General features: G+C 51.8%; 1 protein-coding gene across 2 annotated transcripts; it reads left to right on the forward strand.

Moving 5' to 3' along the window:
• Positions 1 to 1643: 1643 nt before the first annotated feature.
• Positions 1644 to 20122, forward strand: MYOC (myocilin). 2 transcript variants are annotated; one of them, XM_048862325.2, is made up of 3 exons: positions 1644 to 2305; positions 14601 to 14723; positions 17455 to 20122. In XM_048862325.2, the coding sequence occupies exons 1-3, from the start codon at positions 1738 to 1740 to the stop codon at positions 18237 to 18239; spliced, it is 1476 nt and encodes a 491-aa protein (XP_048718282.2). In that variant the 5' UTR covers positions 1644 to 1737; the 3' UTR covers positions 18240 to 20122. The 2 variants fall into 2 exon arrangements, with proteins under 2 accessions (XP_048718282.2, XP_048718283.2); XM_048862326.2 differs by lacking the exon at positions 14601 to 14723.
• Positions 20123 to 23409: the final 3287 nt, after the last annotated feature.

Consider the following 23409-nt stretch of genomic DNA (forward strand, 5'->3'; position numbering starts at 1 on the left):
CACTAGCCTGGTTTGATGACCTTGGGCAAGTCACTTTCCCACTCTATGCCTCAGTTTCCCCATCTGTAAAACTGGGATAATGAAACTAACCTTCATAAAGTATGTTGAGATCTGCTGATGAAAAGCACCATACATGAGCGAGGTATCATTATTCCATCGCTATGCTTCGTTGTGCATTTTTACTTGGAGGTGCTTCTTTCTAATACTCACTTGGGAAACAGGGGAGCCCTGCAAACATCCACTGGCCTTATCTTCCATCCTGATTTTACAGAGGTGTTTCTTTTACTTTTTTTTCTTTATAATAAAAATTCTGTTTTTAAGAATCTAATTGGGGTTTTTAGTGTCCTAAAAACCCCAGGGTCTGGTCTGTGCTCACCTTGTTTACTCTGAAGCCTCCCCAGGAAAGGGGGTGAAGGGGTTTGGGGGGATATTTTGGAGAAACAGGAACTCCAAGTGGTGCTTTTCCTAAATCTTTGTCTAACTCGGTGATGGCAGCAGTACCGTCCAAGGACAAGGAAGAATTTGTGCCTTGGGGACGTTTTTGCCTAAGCTGGTAGAGATAAGCATAGGGGGTCTTTCATGCGGGTCCCCACATCTGTACCCCAGAGTTCAGAGAGGGGAAGGAACCCTGACATGAGCGGTTAAAAAACCAAATTGCCTTGTTAAAAAATATGCTGAGCTCCGCACACCCTGCTCTGGACCGGAGAAAGGCTGGTGCTGGTCAAGACCGAACAAGCCCATCCCTTCAGCAAAGGGTTCGGAAACGTCCTAACCCACTCGATTCCTCCAATGAACCCTCCAGCAGGACCAGGGCAGATTTTACACTCCTAGAGCTGCTAAGGGAAAAAAGAAGCTACATTTCTCCCAGCCTCTGTCTCTTGGGGTAGGTCTTCACCACAGTCAGGGTGTGTGACTGCAGTACAGAGACCCATACCTGAGCTAACTTTGATCTAGCTAGCATGGAGACCAATAGCAGTGAAGCCGCAGCAGCATGGACTTCAGCGTGGGCTGCACAAGCCCACCCGGGACCCTGGGTATGTACTGAGGTGGCTAGCTAGCTACCTCCCCTTACACAGGGTTTTTTAAACACAGGCCTTATACGTGCAGAACTCGGAGGTTTAACCCAACTCAGACAGCAACTGCCTGCCTGATCCAGCTCTCTGCCTGCCAGCCCATCAGCCCATCCTCTCTTACAGACAGCAGTCTAGTGTGAATCCCTCCCGCTTCCCTCCACGGGAGCTGTATCCCCCACATCCCTAAATACACTGATTCTCTGGGCTGGCAAGCGTGACAGGTTATCGTTGGAAAAGAAAACCCTAGTGCTCCATTCCCCTCTCGCTCGCGCTGATTTTACAGCAGTGTCACCCCATTGCATTCAGCAGAGCAACTCCTGATTTACACCCAGAGACCCCAGCCCCGGGTGGAACCCTTGGCTTGAGTCTGAACATGACTGCGCTGTTTGCTGAGAGTCCGGCCGCGAGCAGGAGGGAAGGTAGGGATCAGAGATGCTGTTCCTTTAAGAAATTCTAAAGCCAGCTCTGGAAGGTTCCTGTTATTCCATGGCTCTGGCACAGCAACCCTCTCCCCCCGCCCGCCCCGAGTCCCAGCTGTATAAATGAAGCTCTGGTGAGCTGGTGGGCGTCCCTCACTCTGTAGCCAGCAGCGCAGGAAGCAGCTCTGCTCTCCTACTGACGGGTACTGTGTGCAGTGCCGACAGGGGCAGCATCCATAACAAAGATGCTCGTGGTTTGGCTGTTGCTGTCAGTGGGCCTGGCCCGGGCGGCTCTGGGGAGCACGGCCCACCTCAGGAGGGCCAACGACAGGAACAGCAGATGCATCTACTCTTTCGTAGTCCCCAGCCCGAATGAGGCCAGCTGTCCAGAACCGGGCCAGGCAACGTCAGCCATGTGGGAACTCCAGAGGGAGAGCAACGCACAGCGCTCGGAGCTGGAGTCAGCCAAGGCCAGGCTGAGCCTCCTGGAGAACTTGGTGACCCAGCTGCACGTGGCGCTGGGTGCAGGGGGCTCCTCTGCTTCCACCGTGGAGCTCCAGAGAGAGCTGGACAGGCTGAGGATGGAAAGAGCTCAGCAGGAGTCTCAAGTCAGCAGGCTGGAGGCTGCCTACAGCACCCTTGGGCAGGAGAAGTCCTTCCTGGAAGAGGAGAAGAGGCGACTGGAGCAGGAAAAAGCTGAGCTGGGAAGGAGGCTGGAGAGCAGCACCCAGGAGATAGCTCAGCTGAGGACCAGCCAACGTCACCAGGTCAGCGAGGCACCCGCCCAGGACTCCCAGCAAGGCTCCCAAGAAGGTAAGATTCATGGGAACTTACCCAGTCTCACACTGAGTTTCCCTTACTCCTGGTTCACCCACATGGCCTTGCTGTCTCCTTTGCAGCAAAGGATGCCCATACAAAGTCTGCACCCGGATGTGTGTGACTGTCCCTTGGAGCGTACAGTTGGGGTGTGGGAAATAAGTCTCCTTTGCCTAGATTCCTGTCCTTAGACCATTGTCTGGAAGGGAAAGGATGATGGTTAATGCACTGGACTGGGAGCCAGGAGACCTGGCATCAATTACCAGCTCTGCCACAGACTTTCTGGCACATCACTTAATCTATTTCCCATTCTTTGTCTCATCCACTGGGACGGTAGACGCTCTGGGGCAGGGGTCGTCACGCTGCATGAAACTAACCCAACGGGGTTGTGAGCCCCTTTGGAGCTTCCAGCTGCTCCAGCAGCAACAATCAACAGCAAGAGACTCCAGGGGGCCACCTCCGCAAGAGGGCTGAGGCTCTAGTTAGAGATAGGCCCAGGCCCAGACGCCTCCACATTTTGAGGGAGTTCAGACCCAGATCTGAACTTAGTGGCCAGAGCCCATCTCATGCTGCAGAGAAGGGGAAGGGTTACAGTATGCACGCACAGTCCCTCGGCTGCAGCCAAGCACCCCAACAAACTGGCTCCAACAGACAGACATCCAGAAGCACCTTTCTTTGGCATTCCCTCTGCTGTGCCTTTGTGCAGGTGTCCGTCTGTCTGTCCCTGCCCTGGGGACTATATCCTAAGCTGTAGTGTTGCTTTCTCCCCCATCTCTATCTCCCCAATGTACTTAGTTCACCATTGCCCTTCCAATTCCTTTCCCCTTCCACCAGCAGGAGAGGACCCATTCTTGTGCTAAGCAGTCTGGGACACATGGGATTAATGGAGCTGGGAGCCAGCAGGCTACAATTCTTACCTGAGATGGGAGCTATGGGACAGACACCCTATGTGCAAGTGTCTTGGGCATTTAACAGAGAAACCCTGCTGCAGGGCAGAGAAGAACATTGCAACCTCAGTGAGACCCCGATTCCTTCCTGTGAACATGCGGAGCCTTGCATGGGTGGTGGGTATATAGGCCAGGGGAGGCTAAGCCTCCCCGGCACAGCCATCACCGCACCACCCTGCTGCCGGACACCTGGGCTGTGGTGGCCCTGCTTATTTTCCCTCCCTGCTGGGAATGGGCTTCTGCTGGAAGTTTTTTCTTATTTATTATGTGCCATGCAGTTTCCCCAGGCGGCTGAGAAGGTGGTATCTGCTACTCAGCTTCCCGGGTCCCTTGGACTCCCCAGGGAAATTACTGATGAACCTGGACACTGAGTAGCAGATACCGCCTCCTCAGCCGCCCAGGAACCTGCATGGTGCATATAAAAGCTCAGTGTTCTTTGCCCGCTGCTGCCTGGCTGCTCCTCTCCACCACTCCACCCCCTTCTCCAGAGGTCCCCGCCGCTGCCGGTTCCTCCTCTCCTCTCCACTTGGCTCCCTCCCTGTTCAGCCCGCTCACTGCTGCTTGCTGCGTCCTCCTCTCCCCACCCCCCCACTTAACCCTCCTGCCGCCGCTCAAGTGGGGAGGTGGGGGGAGGTGAGGAGGGATGCATATGGCGAGCAGTGCTGGGGGGGCTGAGTGGGGAGGAGGGGGGAAGGAGGAAAGGAGGGATGCACATGGCGAGCAGGGAGGGGACCGAGCAGGGGAGGGCAGAGTGTGGGTGTGGCTGCAAGCGGAAGAGGAGGGATGGGGAGGTAGCCTCCGGCAGGGGAAGCTTCACCCACTGCCCATGGAGTCTTGGGATGGGGGCAGTGACTTCCCAGTTTCCAGATACCCCCAAAAGGGGAAGTGCTGGACCTGCAGTGCAGGTCGGAGCAGCCCTACAGGGGCCTTAACTTGCATCCCAGCTGTAGCAACTCTCCTGTGGGTTGTGTCTCCTGATGATAACTGGGGCATAGGAAAGCCCACAGGTGCTGATTTTTGTTTTTGCTGGTCTTATTGGAAACCTGGGAGGTGGGTGGGCATAAACCCACCCACTTCTAAAGGCCCCTCCCCCAGCCTAGCGGGAGGGACCACTGGACCCAGGGACCAAGTAAATGTGGGGGACAACTACTGAAAAACTGGGATTGGAGTGAAGGTCAGAGGTTCAAAAAACAGATACCGGATGGGGACACCGAGCAGAGAACTCTGGACAGCACCCACTGCTCCTCAAAGCTGTCAAGTGAGAAATTCTGCCCGGATGCGTGAGACTAGGGAGGAACGGAAATAGGCCCCGCAGTCGCAGAGCACCCCCTCGTCCAATATCCTCCTCCTGGTATTATAGATGGAAACTTTGGCCACGGCCAAGAGGAGGTTGACGAGGAGGTCTCGTGAATTCGTGGGGCCACAGATAGGGTGTGCAAAGAGGAACAAGTGTGGGGAGAAGTGCAGCCAGAACCTCAACAAGAGATTCTGGAGGAGCCAGAATAGGGGCTGCAACCTGGCGCATTCGAGATAGGCGTGCACGAGGTTCTCCCTCACGCCGCAAAAGGGGCAGGCCTCGGGTAAAGGGGTGAACCGCGCCACATGCACACCCGTGCTCACGGCTCCATGAAGGAGCTGCCAACCGATGTCCCTGGCGGGTTGTGGGACCAAGGTGGAATAAAGGCTGGCCCACCGGGGTTCCTCACCCTCTTTAGGTGGAAGATAGTCCTGCCATTTGGTGTCGGGGCGGGATGCGAGGGTGAGGAAGTGTAGTTTGTGGAGCACGAGCGTGTACAGATGGTTTCTGGGCGCAGTTCGAAACCGGACTGGCTGCAGGGTATGCAGCCGGCTTGGAGTGTGGAAATGGGGAGGCCTCGGGGGCTTGCAGAACAGGGGCCCAAGAAAAATGTCCGGAGGGCCAGGGGTGAGGGGTGGGCGGGGAGTGCCCTCTTGCAGGGTTCGCCGCAGGAAAACGAGAGAATCAGGTGACAAGGTGGCCTTCACCTCCTGGAGTACGCGCCTAGGGGTCGGAAGGGTGGAAAGCCCCATGCATCGTCCGAGCACGCAGTGCTCCACCCAGTCCCCCCGTCATAGTCCAGGAGGTCTCCGACTCTGGTGGTTTCTGCCAGGACCAACCTCCAACACACCGAGGGAGACTCCGCCACCTGCACACATAGATCGAGGTTGTGTAGCAGGGGCTCCGTGAGGAGGTCCGCCCCCTCGGTGGCCACAAAGGATCTGGTCGCCGAAGAAAGCGTCCAGGTCCGGAGGAGGTCGTGATAGAAGACTGGCAGCTCAGAGAGGTCTCGCGGAAGACCTCTCGGATGGAGAAAAAAGAGCTGCCGGTCATATCGGAGCCCTTGGAGGCGGCAGAGGAAGGCGTGTGCCAACATGCTCCATGCCAGACTGCCTGCACCATAAAGGAGCCTCTGCAGGGCCTGGAGGCGGAAGACGTGGACCTGGCTGTGCAAGCAAACCAGGCCCTGTCCTCCCTCCTTCAGGGGAAGACTCAGGACCCCTGCAGAGACTCAGTGCAGCCCCAGCCAGAAGAACTCCAGAGCCATCCTCTGGAGCCTGGCCAGGATCCTCTGGGCTGGGCTCAGGGTGTTGAGCCGGTGCCAGAGCATGGAGAGGACTAGCTGGTTTTTGCTGGTGGGTGTGCCTCTCCGCCTCCTCCCTGCCCGTGCGAGTGGTGGGCAGGGCCTCAGTAGGGTTTCCAACTTTCTACTGGCACAACACCAAACACCCTAGTCCTGCCCCTGCCCCAAGGTCCCACCCCTGCCTCGCCCCTTCCCAGAAGCCCCACGCCCACTCACTACATTTCCCCTCCCTTGGTGGCTCATCTCCCTCCCTTTCACTGGGCTGGGGCCAGGGTGCGGGAGAGGGTGAGGGCTCTAAATGGGGGTGTGGGCTCTGGGGTGAGGCCAGAAATGAGGGGTGCAGGAGGGGGCTCCAGGCTGGAGGGTGGGGATGAGGGATTCAGAATGCAGGAGGGGGCTGTGGGTTGAGGCAGGGGTTGGAGTGCAGGAGTGAGTGAGGGCTTTAGGGTGCAGCCGGGGATGAAGGGTTCAGGGTGTGGGAGGGGGCTCTGGTTTCCAGCCAATGGGAGTGCAGAGCCGGTGCTCGGGGCGGGGGCAGCATGCAGAGCACTGTGGCTCTCCTGCCTAGGAGCCGAACCTGCTCGCTACTTCCAGGGCGCAGGGACTAGGGACTAGCCTGCCTTAGTGCCACAGCACTGCTGACCGGACTTTCGACTGGGTGTTCCAGTTGAAAACCGGACACCTGGTCACCCTAGGCCTCAGGGAGGAAGAAGCTAAGTGGGGGCAGGGCCTCAGGGTGGAGGGAGGGTGGGGCCTTGAGGCAAAGATGCTAAGCGGGGGGCGGGCCTCAGGGCGGAGCAGCTCAGTGTGGGTGGAGCCTCGGAATGGAAAGAGGCTGAGCGAGGACAAGGGCTTGGGGCAGAGCACAGGTGGAGCAGGGGGCGGGGCCAGGGGCAGGGCCACAGTCCAGGCATTGGGGCACACAGAAAATTAATGCAGCCGTGCAGGTGCTGAGCACTACCTATTTTTTTTTCAAGTGGGTGCTTGAGCCTGGAGCACCCACGGGGTCAGCGCCTATGGGAAAGCCTCAGCCATGCCATCCACAGACACCCCACCCCAGCCCCTGACATGCCTCCCACACCAGAGGATCCTGTAGGAGGGATGCACATAGCCAGCCACAGCAGCTGTGCCCTCCCCCATACAGGGATATTCCCAAGCAGGCCCTTAGGGCTGCTTTGCAGCCTCTGCCCAAAAGGGCTGAAAGAAATCACCCCGAGAGCGAGTCCTGTCACTCTGCAGACTCAGATTCTGCTGCACCTGTCCCACTGCAGGTATCTGAGATGCCCAGTCCTGCTCAGCCACACTTTCCACTCCGTGACATAATGCCCAGACACTAGGCACTCTTAACGGGTCAACCACAGATGAGGAGCTGCCGCACGCTGCCCTTCCTGACAAGGGACACACAGGGCTCCCACACAGACAAAGGCCAACACAAACTCAGTGGCCGCTTCTGAAGATTTGACCGGAACCTGAACACAAATCAGTACGGCACTCAGAATACAGCTATAGACCCAAATGTTTTTAAATGTGTGCTACACCTCTAAATGTTGAGGAGGGGCAGCTGCCATTTTGTGTTTCTGTTCAGCGGCAGAGTGTTACTGAGCAGACTGATGTGTGCTCTCCGTCTCCTCTGGAGATCTTGCTTGTTTCCTTAATCTGAATAAGAGAGTCTCCAAGGCAGAGAAACGCACATGTTGTTTTGTGGCTAGGAAAATGCAGGGGGTTATCCCCTCAGCTGGGATAGATGGAAGGAGCTTGGTTGATTTACACCAGCTCATGGTCCAGCTCCCTCTATTTCCCCACATCCAGCGATGCCCACAGAAGTGTCACCCAAGGCACCAATCCACCACTCTGCCATCACAGGAACTATTGTAAAGTGTCTCATCTTCAGCTCTGCTGGGCAAATACAGAATTGCTGCCTCATCTCAGGGCTCCTGAGATGTCGAACACCCACCCATAAGCCATAGGCACCTTTAAATGAAGTTACACCACAACATACATTTCTCCCTGCAGCCATTTCTAGCTTAGAACTTGGCTGAGCCAAGAGGGGATAGTCAAGAGCAGCCCTGAATGCTTAGTAGATGGATCCCTGGTTGCAAAGTAGAAAACACCCAGCGAGAAAGAAGACCATGCTGCCCTGTCCAGTGATTAAAGTGTTCTGACACTCGACTGGCCCATTGTCCTGCTACACCTCTCTCTGGGGCCATGTTCTAAGGGTTTCCCTTACAACCAGGCCTGAACAGAACCCTTGAATCCCAGCCTCCCCCCTCTCCCCCCCAGCTTTGGGGAGAGGGGCACTTAAAACCTGTTCCGGCCCCTGATCAGAACAGAGCAAAGTGCTGAGGGTTTCTTAGCATCTCTGTTCTGGCCAATGGAGTTAATTCATTCTGGGAAGGAGACTGGCTGCAGGGCTGGGTGGCTGTGGGTCCGTCAGGCTCCATTAACCTCTCAGCATGGCACAAGGAAGTGCAACCACGCTCCAGAGCGATCACGTCCGGGGGGGGGGGGGCAGGGGTGGCTGTACCAGCCTGGACACCCCTTAGCACTGTACTGAGTCATGTGACCTGACAGCAGCCCCTCACAGCCCTTCTGGCCCTTGGAGTCATTCCAGTCAGTGACTTGACTGTACTGAGAGTGAGGCAGGGGAAGGAGACAGCGAATCCCTGGGAAACTCCTTTACTCCAAGAAGTCGGCCACCTGTTTCCTCTCGTGGCTTAGACACGCCCCAGGATAGGACACCCCTCTTCCTCTCCCACGGACCCGGCTGAGGTTCAGTGCCCATACCTTTCTAGCCAGCTGTCACTGCTGTTTGCATATATATCACCCCAATAACTCAGCCCAAAAGGCGTCTCAAGTGGATTTAGGGAGCCCCTGAGCAAGCATGGCCCTCGAAGGCAGAGAACTCCACACATACCAGGAGGCAAAGTATGATGAAGCCCTACCCACTGCCATGGTAGAGGGCTGCACTCCTGCACCCCTAATGCAGACTGGTGTCTGCAATGCCCCTGCTCTCTTATCAAACCACATGCCCTGCACTGTTTTGAGCGCTTCTGGCACCAGGCACAACAGGAGGCTGCTCGCCCTGCCTTGCTTTCACACTGAGCGCCTGGTGCAATACCACCTGCCTGCCCAGAGGAGGCACTCTCCTCCTGAGTGACAGTTCCCATGGGCTCAGAGGGGTGAAACCTGCACACCAGGGTGACTTTAGCCCAGGACATTAGTTAGGTGTGCAGGAGTCTGGCTTACCTCTCTGGCGTGGCTCTGCTTCCATTGCCCTCGGAGGACAGTCGCCATCTCCCTTTCCACAGCACACCCAGGCAGCTCTTTCCACTTCCTGGGCCCTTTCCTGGAGAAGAGTCTTGCGCCTTTGTCCTCCCCAAGGGTCTGCCCTGGCTTCCCACCTCAATACAGGAGAGCAAAGGGGGGGCTTCCTCTCCCCCTCTTTGGAAGCCCCTACATGGGACCTCCCCCACTTAAGATCAGTTAAACATATTAGGCCTCAAACCCACCCCACTTCTCTAGCTCATGCTCTTTCCTTCTCTTGCTTTCACTCCTCCCTCTTCGGAGCCCCCATCCTCTAGACCAGGGTTTCTCAAACTTCATTGCACCACGACCCCCTTCTGACAACAAAAATTACTCCATGACCCCAGGAAGGGGGATTGAAGCCTCAGCCCTCCTACCCCAGGCAGCGGGGCCGAAGCCCAAAAGCCCCACCGCCCTGCGGGGGAGGGGGCAAAGCTTGAGGTCTGTAGCCCTGGGCAGGGGGGGCTGGAACCTGAACCCAGCAGCCCAGGGCTGAATCCGTCTGGCTTCAGCTTCCACCCTGGGTAGGGGGCTTGGACTTTGGCTTCAGTCCTAGGCCCCAGCAAGTCTAACACCAGCCCTGATGATCCCCTTAAAACAGGGTCCCAACCCACACTTTGAGAACCGCTGCTCTAGGCCTTCTTTCTCTGGCCCTTTCCACTCATTTTCCAACTCACCCCCTTCCCGGACTGGCCACACAGCCCCTACTGACCCCTATCAGGGAACTTCTTGCCCAAAACACCAACCACATCCAACTGTTATCCCCACTCTCAAACTCCCAACACTGCCTGAGCAGAAAAAAGCTCTTTTATAGCCTCGTCCAATTTCCCAGCAGGTCTTGCTGTTGCCTAGCATCCCATACTTCCTCTGAGAACTACAAGCCCCAGAATTCCCTTGGCCTGGGCTGTCAGGCAGCCAGGCTGTAACTGATCTGAGCTTCCTAAAGGGCCACAAGGGCCTGCTAACAGCAGCAAAATAAAAAAAAAACTTTATTTCCACTTTATCCCCTCTTAACTGTCCCTGCACCGTCTGAAAACCAAACACACATTGGCCTTGCTGGGCTAGCAGTTAGGCACCTTGCATCCTCTTCTGTTGTTCTGGGGCTGTGCCTGCATGCCTCCCCAACTCTCAGGACGAGGGCAGGTAATTGAGAGTGGAGATTGAACCCAGGGGGCCTCAGGAGTTGCAAAGCACAACCCTTGACTAGCTGAGCTAAAGCCCCAGCTCTGTTAGCTCAAGGCTAGTAGCTGATTCATAAATCCCTGTGTAGTCCAGCCACTAGAGGGGGACAGAGAGCCAGAAAGATGGGCTCCTCCCACAATGGAGAGCAATGGTGCAGGTCTCTGGTAACGATGGACACAGGATACTGAGAATCGGAGTCCACTCAGTGTCCACAAAGCCCAGCTAAACCCTGTGGTGGTGGTGGTGGGGGGGGGGGTAGAGGAGACCCCCTGCTCCTTCTGTAGGTGGGGCAGGATTTTCACTCAGCACTGAGATGGAACCCTGCTGCTAAGTGGGCTCTGTTCAGCTTTTCACACTGGTGTTGGCGAGATATCCATTTACTCCTGTGCCATCATAGCTCAGGGCTGAATGGGTTGACCTGCGGCCCGAGGAGGAATCAGCAAAGATGGGCCCCTGGCCCATAACACCACCGCCACTTGTCAGACTAAACCTTTGGGTGGGTCCAGTTAGCGGGCAGTTCTCTTCCAACACTGTAGGAGGCACTGTGGTCAAGAGGGAAATGCCAATATTTTGCTGGCCAAAAGGATTGGCAAACCTGAGCCAGCCCCTGAAAACAGCTCTCTGTTCAGTGGGTCTTTTTAGGGCCTGCAGAATTGAGTTTGACTCATTTATAGGGAGGGACCAGCTGTGAAACGGAGATCTATGTTTAATCAGCACACGCGCACGCAAACACTTTGGTGATGTATAGCCCCCTCTCTAATACCCCCGTGTAAAATTATTCTCCATGGCCACAAGTCACTTAAGTACAGGCCTAATTTCAAACACACAGGTAGTCTCATTGATCTCAATGGATTACTCACATGCTTATGTGCCCTGCCTACTTGAGGCTCACGTGGCCAAAAGAATGAAAAATCCAGGCTCTTTGGCTGTACTTTGTAGAGAGCCTGTGGAATGATTGCTTTTAAAACTACAGGGCAAGTGTATTTCCTCTCCCTGCTGCAAATCTGGGTTCATTTTCTGGAAAACAGGTGTCGGTCAATTTGTCCCAGGGCCAATTCTGAAATACCTGCGGCTGGAGTCAGCTACTGCTAATGAGCCCCTAGGGAGGTTTTCCAGCCCTAAAGCAATACCAGGCATAAAGCAGAAATGAGTTAGTTGTAAGTGTGTGATTTTCCCTTCAAGGGAAGCTGAAAGTACAACTGTGATGCATGGCCAGAAAGGGTTAAACATCCTGCAAAATAAATAACCCTCAAAAGATATATGGGGAGATAACTTTTGTGTATTTACATATATATGCGGAGGATCCACAATGTAATCAACAGTCCCTATGCTGTATTCTGATAGTTCCGAGATCAAAAGAACATCCTAGCATTTAAATAAATTGTGAACACAGGATATCTCGGTATTCATCTCTCTTTGAAATGTACTGTGAATGGTGGAAGAACAAGCAAATTGCCTTATGTTAATTCTAAAGCTACAGTGATGGACCTCCTTCAAAGTCATTCTAATTATCTTTTGTTCCTGGAGGAACTCCCAACTTGTCAAAGAGGACATTAAATTGTATAAAAGATCCTTGGGTACTGATTCTGTCATCTCCGATCTGCTTAAGCTTCATCTGGGGAAGTCTGAGTTGCAAGACTGAGGTCCCAGTTATGCTGGTACGCCCTGAATATGATATTTGGACATTGGACTATAACCTATGAACTGACTTCTAAAAAGGAACTCTTTGCAATTACAAAGCTCACCATCTCTGCTCACCATCTCTGCTATTATACATCTCAATGTATAATCTTTTCACCATTCTCGCTCTCTTTTGTTTTTTAATAAATTTTAGTTTAGTTAATAAGTATTGGCTGTAGCGTGTATTTGGGTAAGATCTGAAACATTCATTAACCTGGGAGGTAATATGTCCGATCCTTTGGGATTGGTAGAACCTTTTCTTTTATATGATGAAATAAGATTTACAGAAATGTTCATCATATTTGACGTGGGTACCTGGACGGAGGCCTGAAGCTGGATCACTTTAAGGGAACTGTGTTGTTTGGACTTCTGAATAACCAGTAAGGTAATAAAGAAGCTGTTTTATGCTGGCTTGGTAAATCTAAGTACTGGAATATCCACCAGCTTGATGGGGATTGTCTGCCCCATTCTTCGCAGTTCACCCTAATTGAGTGACCATAGCTGGCCCCCACTAGGACCCCAGTCACAACAACACTTTGCCAAGCATTAGAATTAAACAGTGAATTGTGAGAAGTCATGACTGTCAGACTCATAACTATGGCGTCTTGCATTTACACTGCATAGCTCCTTTCATCCCAAAGCGCTGGCCAGACATCTGATGCTAAAAGCCCTCAGCGACGGCCTAACTCTGCTCCAGTGGGAGTTTTAAAATCCACCCCTGCAACTTGTCAGATCTCTGTTTGAAATCTCATTGTATGCTGAGCAGGCCCTGGCAGTGCGAGCTGAAGCGATTGGTTCAAAAGGCCGAGTAGCCCGTGGTGGTTTGCCATGGCTTTCTCTGCCCCTTGGATTTCCAGCATGGCTTAGTTAAAACAGTTTATGATGTGTAATAAATAGCTGGACCTGACCTGTCAGCTGGAATTCTCCATGTAATGCGGGAGACATTATCCAAGTTGATAGGCTCCCAGTGTTACCTGTATTAAAGATAATATGATATAGAATCATAGAATATCAGGGTTGGAAGGGACCTCAGGAGGTCATCTAGGCCAACCCCCTGCTCAAAGCAGGACCAATCCCCAACTATAACATTCATCCAGGGGGGAACAAGGGTCACTGCAACATGCTTACGATTAGAATCACGTTCCTCTGGGACCCTGTAAGAGGAAACCCAAGGTACTAGATTTTGCTACAGCTGTACAGCCCTGCTCCTTTCCCTACTGCCCTTCCTTGCTGAGTCTGCCTTGAGTCCCCTGGCCAGCAAGACACCAGTTAGCTCCAATGCGCTGCCTTGTCTCACAAATGGAGCACACAGGCTCAGTGGACAGAATGAAAGAGAAACCGAGGACACTGCTGGTGGTGTACAGTGAGTTGGATTTATGCTGTTAACGAGCCTTGACCTTGTCCTGAAAGTGACTTTCCGAAGGAAGGAAAGACCCGCCCTTCCCACTGCCGTGCCCCAGTGCCCGCTGACATTAAGCGGGAATCTGAAGAGAGTTAAATGTTTGTTTTACACAGAAGCAAAGGCTCCAGGCTTTTTTGAAGCCACTGCATGATCATTCTCTACCAGTGAGCAGAAATAGGGGAGCTATCCGATACTCCTGCCAGTAGCCGGTAAGGATTTTGAATGACACTGCATCTAGACCTCAGCAGCAGTGTAAAACCGGAACAAGCATCCACAAAGCCAGACACACCTGCAGTACACACACCATCTTGGCTGCAAGCAGAACTTTCACTGCAAAGGCAAATGGTGTTTGCAGACCAACAGAGTGGCTTCCCTAGCCTGCACTGAAGGTGGGTAAAGAATAGTGTTTGCAAAGGGCTGGGCACAGTGTGACAGACCCACAGGGAAGCGTTACGGAGCACAAGGCATGGGCACATATACCACCAAGCCATAGGAGAATAGAGTTAGTGGCCTGGTCCGGGACAGGCGCTCTACTGTAATACACAATGTACAGCACCTAGCGCAGTGGGATGCTGGTCAACAACTGGCACTCCTAGGTGCTATCGTAATACACCAAATAAATAATGTACAGCTGTTATCACACATGCGGCCTTGGGGTGCGATTGACGCTCTTAGATGCTAGGATAATACAACTAAATAATAACTGCTTATTATCCCAGGACAGGGCAGGTCTTGGAGTGATGGGGAGAGGCCATTTTGGCCAGCCAAGCATGGGTTGGGCTGGACGAGGAGACCTTTACGGGGACAGATTTCTCCCTCCTCCCCCACCTATTATGGGGTTCTAACATTAGCATCCAGTGTTGGCGTTGCTACGTGGGGGGCAGAGGGGGAGCAGTGCTTGGATTCAAAGAAAGCTTGCTCCCTAGCTCCCAGGACATAAGGCAGAAACGTGCTGACCTGCCTACCTTGCCATGCTAATGGCAGGGCTAGTGGATTGCTGAGTGCATGTGAAAGAGAGTGCGCGTGATCATTTGTGCAACTGTGCTTGTGCCCAGCTGAAAGGGCATGTCCGGCCATGCCCAGGAGCGTGTACACACCCTTCTACACTCTGCCAAGCCACATCCTCACCCTGTTCCTGTCACCACCCTCACCGTGTCTATTCCCATCCCTCCCTGCAGTTTCCAAGTGGGATCTGGAGAGTTTTGACTATCAGGAGCTGAAATCTGAGCTGACGGAGGTGCCCGCTTCCAGTGACTTCGAGGAGCACCCCAGCCACCCTGCCACTGGGGACACGGCCACCGGTACAAAGATCACCTTGATGCCTTTCCTTCCTTGCGGGTTCATAGAGCTAGGCCTCATCCTTCTAGCACCTCGCAACAGATACTTTTCTTCTGCCCCCGCCCCCCATCACCTTCACTCCCAGCACCAGGGGAAGGGCCTAGCTGGGCAATCTTCTCTGCCTCACAGCTTCTCTGCCTCTCACCTCCTTTATTTGGTTCTATTTCATCAGTGCTTCTTACTATGCCTCCTTCTCTCGCCCCACTTCCCCACCTTGCCCTGGCCAGCCTGTCCATCCTGACCTTTGCCGAACCCCAAGCCATCCAGGCAAGGGTATTGCCACCTGGTGCCAGACCCAAGAATGGAGTTCAAACCCCTGCTCCAGCAGCCAGACTGACTGTGCGCACCTCCAGACCATGAGCACAGGCTGGAATCTGGCTAGCCGCAGGTCTGCCCCCACGGCAGAGAAGGGAGCAGGGCTGAACTTGTCCTCTGGAAATGACAGTCTCTTTTGGCCAACTTTCTCAGGCACTCACTGACTATTTCCTTAGGCAGCCCCCAAACAACTACACCAGAGAGGACTCCAAATATAAAATTCAGAGCCAGGTCTGCATGCCCACCACTCTGCAATTCAGGGCCACTCGTAACCTGGGGGTCAGGCCCATTTCTAAGTAATAAAGCATAACACTTAGTACAGAACATATGGGGATTTCCCCCTAGCTCTAAGAGCTAATAGAATCAGGAGGCTGCTCTTAAAATGAGGTCGTCAGGGGTGCCATGCCATGTTTCCTTCGGGTTAAGCAACAAACTGTGAGCTCGAATCACTTTTCTTTGATTAGCCCATCCCTGCTGTGCTGCCACCTCTTGTGATTTCTCACACACTTTGGCATTTTCCCAAAAGCCCCAGCTCCTGTAGGTGTGGGATTGCACGAGCAGCTCAGCTTTACTTTAAATACAAGTAAATTGCATGGCAGTGGAGAAAGGCTTGAAAAGGTGAAGTGAGAGCCTGCAAAAGGCCCAGAAACCCACAGGCAAAGAGGAAGCGGCCACAAATGTTATTTAAAACCATAATCTCATGATTATGGAGGGTCAGACTCAGGATTTTGGAATCCGCTGGGTTGGCGATACCGAAAATGCCCTTATGGCCCATGTGCAATGGAAACAAGCCCTGGCTTCAGCTTTGGTGTCACACCACAATGGACCTCCACCAAGACGGGGCGGGCACTGTCCACAGCTATGTCAGCACCATTGCTGGAAGGGGGTCACTAACCTGTTTCTTAATCCCAGAGGTAGAGCAATGGAAGGGATGGTGCTGGTTGGGTGGCTTGTAGCTAAGCGCTCTGCATTGGAACACTGGAGGCCTGGGGTCCATTCCCAGCCCCAGTTCACTGACCTGTGCCTGGTGCTGTTAGACAGAGTATGACAGGGGAAGAGGGAAGGCCTCCTGCCGCTTGTAAACCACCTCTTTGGCCATCGAAAGGAACACCCCGGTGAAGTCCAGCTACGGAAGGGTGGTAGCAGATGGTGGACAGGAGAATTGTTAAAACACCCTCTGAACTTGCTTCTCATTGACTTAGTTCATTGTGGCCAAAGACTCCTACGTTTTCTGGGCTGGTTTCCTGTAACTGTTTTCCTCCGTGCCGGTGCTTTATACGTTGTCCATCTACGCCCTGCAACCGAGCCTCTGCCTTCCAGAAATAGAGCAGGGCCCCAGGACATTCCTACCCTTGGCTTCTGACTTCCACTGGCTGGACATCAGGAGCCATTTCTAAAACTAGGATTTAGCAGCTGACACTCTCTGCAGCGGCCTCATCAGATCAGAGTTCATATTACGGATTCTCCCTCATCCTACCTGAAATGGGTCGTCCCCAAGTGGGTCTATTAAAAAAGCTGAGGTCCCACTTGAAAGACCAAGATCTTCATCTCTTTTTTCATCTTAATCACATTATGAAAACCTTTAAATATCACCAGGGCAAAAAAGTCTGTGCTGTGAAATCCCCTTCCAAACTATTCACCTCCTTTCTTTCCTTCTCTCTTCACAGAGTGATCATTCCTGCTTCTTCTCTTCCTTTTCCTCAGCTCTTTTTTCTCCTTGTCCTCTCCTTTTTTTTCTGTCTGCCTGCACTACCCGGAGGAACATAGCCTAGGCCAGTGGTTCCGAAACTTGTTCCATTGCTTGTGCAGGGAAAGCTCCTGGCGGGCCGGGCCGGTTTACCTGCCACGTCCGCAGGTGCAGCCGATCGCGGCTCCCAGTGGCCGCGGTTCGCTGCTCCAGGCCAATGGGAGCTGTTGGAAGCGGCGCGGGCCAAGGGACGTACTGGCCACGGCTTCCAGCAGCTCCCATTGGCCTGGAGCAGCGAACCGCAGCCAGTGGGAGCCGCAATCGGCTGCACCTGCGGACGTGGCAGGTAAACAAACCGGCCCGGCCCTCCAGGGGCTTTCCCTGCACAAGCGGCGGAACAAGTTTGGGAACCACTGGCCTAAGCAATGCTGGTGTGTTGACGAGTGCTGGAAGGCTGCTGTTGGTAAATTGAGGGGGGGGTCTCTCCTCCATCAGCTTCATGGAATTATTTACTTACTTAGAATCCAGTAAACGATCTTTCCTGCTAGTTATTGCTGGGTTAATGCAGTATGAGTGTGGTTTTCATGGATTTTAGCCTTTCGGTAGGAAATCTGCCACTGGTGACAGACAGAAAATAACTGAAGGTCTTTTTCTCAACCCCTTGCCCCCCCCTTTTTTTCTTCCTTGAGCAGGGTGCGGACAGCTGGTCTGGGTGGGGGAACCCGTGACCTTCCGCAGGGCTGAGACTATCGCTGGCAAGTATGGCGTGTGGATGAGGGACCCAGAGCCTGTTCCCCCCTACACTCCCGAGACCACTTGGAGAGTTGATGCCATTGGCACTGACATCCGCCAGGTCTTTGAATACGATGACTCTGATCAGTTCATGAAGGGCTATCCCTCCAAGGTCCACATCCTGCCCTGGTCCATGGAGAGCACCGGAGCCATCGTATACAGGGGATCCCTGTACTTCCAGCGGCGCAAGTCCAGAATGGTGGCCAAGTACGACCTGAAGACAGAAACGATCACAGTCCAAAAGGACATCCCCAGTGCTGGCTACCATGGCCAATTCCCCTATTCCTGGGGGGGGTATACAGACATTGACCTAGCTGTCGATGAGATGGGGCTGTGGGTGACATACAGCACAGACAAGGCCAAAGGGGCCATCATCCTCTCCAAATTGGATCCAGAGACCCTGGAGGTTGAGCAGACTTGGAAAACCAACATCCGCAAACAAGCTGTGGCCAACTCCTTTATGATCTGTGGCACCTTGTACACCATCAGTAGCTACTCAGCCCCAGATGCCACGGTCAACTTTTCCTACCATACAGCCACCAGCACCAGCGAGCCGCTGAGCATCCGCTTCGAGAACCGCTATGGGTACAGCAGCATGGTGGACTACAACCCCACAGAGAGAAAGCTCTTCGCTTGGGACAATTTCAACATGGTCACTTATGACATCAGACTCTCCAGGATATGAGGAGCCTCAGGGCGGGAGGAGGACACGCCACGCTCATTGCTAACTAGCTGCTCGTGGGTTAGGGGCAAGTCTAGGCAGCTGTCAATCTCATACACTCACTCTTCCTATTCTTCCTGAGCTTTCCTTGGACTCAGCCCTGAGCCCCTTACTCAGGCAGAGTGCTCACTGAGCTGGGCAAAGACTCCAGGCTTGGCCCTAGATCAGAGGTTCCTATTCTGAGAGCACTGGTGGGGCTTAAATAATGATAGAGTGGGAATAACCTTGTGCCACTTGGGAACATACATGCAATAGGTGTTACAGCCCTGTCGTCGCTCCCCTTGCCTCTCTCTGAATTACACATGGGATTAATTTGGACAATATAGAAAAAAAAAAGAAACAAGTTGTTAAAGGTTATGCAACATTTGGAATGTGTGGGCCAACTGCACAGGGATAGATCTAGAATGACTAAATTTGCCTGCACCCTTGGCTAAAAGACACAGATTCCAGCCAAGCAGACCAAACTGTTCACAGCAAGAGGCAGATAATATTTTAGGGGAGGGAGGTGGCTGGGTACCACCTTCACTGAATGGCTAATAAAAACCCAGTGACCATCAGCAAACCATATTCCTACCCAGCATCAGCTGAGACAAGGGGAATGTGCTGAGCAGTCAACACCAGACATTAGCCAAGGCAGCATTGACAGGAGGAGATTGTGCAAAGTTGTATCATGCCCAGATTCAGTAGGAGAACATCAAGGCCTAAAGACCTAGCTCCAACACCCAAATAAGCCAATGAAAAGACTCCAGCTGACTTCACTGGGCTTCAGATTGGGTCCTTAGTGGGTTGACTTGGCAGAGGCAGGGGTGTCTCAGAAATGTGCTGCAGGAGTTAAAAATTACTAGAAATCCCGGGTAGTGAGCGCCCTGCAAGAGAGCTTTCAGCTGCTGCGTATAAACCCTTTCATTGCCAGCCTCTCTCCTCCTAAGCACAGTGCACGCATCATCAGGACCACGCTTCCCTTGGGAGCCAACCAGCCACCTCTACAGATTATCATGAGCAGAGAACGTGGGAGAAGACCGGAACTCACCCAGCTTGGTATCTCTGCAGCGTAAGCAGCCTCTTTGCAGCTGCAATTGACCAGTAGCTAAAGCAGGAGTCAAAGATGGGCCCAAGCTGCAGAGAGGTGAGGTCCAATGATCCACACCTCACTTAAGCATAGGGCTGGTCTGCTCTAGGGGCTTTGAGTCTGTTCAACGTCTCACACAGTTACACAATAGTCATTGAGCATGCAGGGCTCCGGCCGAACTAGCCCCCTACCTGCAAGAAACATGGCCGCTTCAGCTCCCCTTCCATTAAAGACAAAAATGAAGCAAGACTTGTTTAACACAATTCTGTTAAGTCATTAGACATTATAGCAAAATAAATGTAAGGAGGGTTGTTGTTCATGAACAACGGGATCCTAGAATTTAGGGCATGATCTCAAATCCACTGAAGTCAATGGAAAGTCTCCCATTGACTCCAGTGAGCAATAGAACAGATCTCTATTTATCCCAGACTATGGTTATTAACTCAGAATGAGAAGCATCATCTAACTGTTCTTGCTGTTTCTAGCTTTCAATCCAGACAACTCCACTGATTACACTGTACCTTAGACACCCTTTGGGATAGGCATGGCATTAGATCAGGTATGGCTAAGCATACAGCTGTTTTTAAGAACACACACATTTAGTATATAAATCCTGTAGCTGGCTTGGTTTTTCTGTTTGTTTTAAAAGCCTAATCCATGCAGGTTGCATTGAAGCCTCCTGGATGAAAGTGAAGGTCTGATGTGCTGATGATTACGTGGAAGTAGTCTGTGATAATAATCGATAATAAACCCTCTCCCCCCACAACAATCCACAGTGGCAGCTTCTTGTTTGCAGATTTTTCATTTCACTGCAACATGCTGGAGGGAATTCCAGGCTACAGGAAACTATAGGCCACCTTTCCAGGAGAGTTCAGTCCCAGCAAACAGGGCTCAATTTTCAGGAGCTCAGTTCCCATTTATGCACTAAAATAAGAGGCCTGGTTTCTAATTTAAGCTCTTCCACAGGCTTGCTGGGTGACTTTGCTGGGTCACTTCCCTGCTCTGTGCCTCAGTTTCCCATCTGGAAAATGGGAATGATGATATTGACTACCTTTATTAAGGTCAGTAGATAAGAGCTAGGTATTACTATTATTAAAGCCAAGGGGAACTTTGCCATTGACTTCAATGGAGCCAGGATTTCATCTACTGAACAAATATCACCATGACTTCAAAAACAAATGCCACTGTAGAATAAGGGGAGGCAGAGAAATGGAAAGATTTGCAGCCATTAGTAGAGAGCTGACTGATTACAGAAAAGCTGGGAAACCAACATTAGCTGGTTTAAAAATATCTAATTGATTACCTTTTACAGTCAATAGAATATATGTTAGCTGTAACCTCTAACTGATGGTGCCTCAGATCATCTGTATTTGATTATCTTGAGGGGATGGAAAGAAATAACTTGCATCAGCCCTTTCAGTATAAAAAGGTCTAAATCAGCATTAAATCTTGGAAAGTTGCATGTTAACACATCTCTCTACATCACCCGGGAGCAAACCACCTCTTTGAGCATGGGAGCTAAACCCAGCATTTCTGGACAGCCTCTGGCTGAGAGCAGGACTGACAGAATCTTGTTTTGAATCTATAGGCATAGCCTCACTGCAGCCCCGCCCCGAGCAACCCCACTGCAAAGCCATACCCAGTTACTGCATTCTCACTGCAGCTACATTCCCCTGGGCATGGCGCTAGGGCATCTGGGGCACATCCCATGAGTCTTTGTGCTGCATTAAGTGGGCTGCTATTTGTCCTGGGGAATTGTGGGAGAACTTGTCTGCCCTTTATGTGGTTTTAAGCTTCCCTTGGTCTGAGTAGGCTTCAGCATGGCCTCTTTGGCCTCTCTGACACCCCTTCATGGAAGAGAGACCCTGTGGCCCAGCTGCCCTAGGCCCCCAGGACCTATGCTGCCCCCCAAGACACCCCAGTAACATAAGCACACCATTTGCCCGAGCTCCATCCGACTCTGGTTTACCGTTTACCCCTTCAGGGACGCACTGTAGTGGAAGCAAATAGAGCCAGGCTTGGCCTAAGGACCTCTCACCCAAATGCACACTTTACTCAGACAGAGCACAGACCATCTAGAAACCAACCCACACCTGAATTCCCTGCCCCGCATTCTAGCTCCCCCGCTTCCCTTGGGAGACTGGGAGGGAGGGAGAGGGAAGTCAGATTCTCTCTCTCCAGCTATTTCACCACCTCACCTGCTCAAGCTGGGGGGAGCTGCTGCAGCAGAGGGGGAGAGGGAGAGAGAAAGAGACATTGACAGAGACAGACACACACATCCTTTTATAAAGTTCTTATCCCCTATCATGTGATTCCCCGCTCAGCCTCATCAGGCAGTTGGAGTCTCCCAGCCCATGATTATTTGGTTACTAGCCCACCTAGCAGAATCTGTTCTCTCCATCTGGCCAGCTTTTTGCCCAAGGAGGCTTCCATTTGAATAGAAGACCATTGAAGTTTAATGACCCTGCATCATGGCTGCAAGAATTTCTCCTGACACCTCCTGGGGGTTTTAGCTCACTCTGGAGGCTATAGAGCCAAGGGGAAGGCACAGAGGGATTTGACAATTGGTTTGGATATAATTACATACAAAGTTCATAATATTCAACAGAAGCCATAAGTTGTACGTAGGTCCCTCTCCCCAACTCTCCTCAGGTACTTAGCCCCAGAAGAGTGTGAGGGTGTTTGCTAGCTTGGGGAAGCTGCCCCCTGCCGGTACGGTCAGCTGTGTACCAGCTCTTGCTGGTATGCAGTACCGGACCATACCAGTTTACTTTCACTTCTGTCTGTACCAAATGACTGGCAGCTAGCTAATGTGAGGGCAATTTCTAAAAAAGGCTCCAGAGGTGACCCCCAGCAATTACAGGCCAGTAAGCCTAACTTCAATACCAGGCAAATTGGTTGAAACTATAGTAAAGAAGAGAACTGTCAGACACATAGATGAACATGGTTTGTTAGGGAAGAGTCAACATGGTTTTTGTAAAGGGAAATCATGCCTCACCAATCTACTAGAATTCTTTTGGTGGGCGGGGGGGTCAACAAGCGTGTGGACAAGGGGGATCCAATGGATATAGTGTTCTTAGATTTTCAGAAAGCTTTTGACGAGGTCACTCACTAAAGGCTCTTAAGCAAAGTAAGCTGTTATGGGATAAGAGGGAAGGTCCTCTCATGGATCGGTAACTTGTTAAAGATAGGGAACAAAGGGTAGGAATAAATGTTCAGTTTTCAGAATGGAGAGCTGTAAACAGGGGTGTCCTCCAGAGGTCTGTACTGGGACCAGTCCTGTTCCCATATTCATAAATGATCTGGAAAAAGGGGTAAACAGTGATGTGGCAAAATTTGCAGATGATACAAAACTACTCAAGCTAGTTAAGTCCAAAGCAGACTGTGAAGAGTTACAAAGGGACCTCACAAAACTGCAGATGAAATTCAATGTTGATAAATGCAAAGTAATGCACATTGGAAAACATAATCCCAACTATATATATAAAACAATGGGGTCTAAATTAGCGGTTACCTCTAAAGAAAGATCTGGGAGTCATTGGGGATAGCTCTCTGAAAAACATCCATTCAATTTGCAGCAGCCATCAAAAAAGCTAACAATGTTGGGAATCATTAGGAACAGGATAGATAAATCCATGGTACGCCCACATTTATGTGCAGATGTAGTTGCCTCATCTTACAAAAAAAAAACAAACCCAAAAAACTGGAATTGGAAAAGTTACGGAAAAGGGCAACAAAAATTATTAGGGGTATGGAATGGCTTCCATATGAGGAGAGATTAATAAGACTGGAACATTTCAGGTTGGAAAAGAGAACTACAGGGGGATATGATAGAGGTCTATAAAATCATGACTGGTGTAGAGAAAGTAGATAAGGAAGTGGTGTTTACTACTTCTCTAACACAAGAACTAGGGGTCACCAAATGACATTAATAGGCAGCAGGTTTAAAAGAAACCGAAGGAAGAATTTTTGCACACAACGCACAGTCAACCTGTGGAACTCTTTGCTAGAGGATGTTGTGAAGGCCAAGACTATAACAGGGTTCAAAAAAGAACTAGATAAATT

The sequence above is a fragment of the Caretta caretta genome, chromosome 8 (genome assembly GCF_965140235.1).
Source record: "Caretta caretta isolate rCarCar2 chromosome 8, rCarCar1.hap1, whole genome shotgun sequence".
Taxonomy (NCBI): domain Eukaryota; kingdom Metazoa; phylum Chordata; order Testudines; family Cheloniidae; genus Caretta; species Caretta caretta.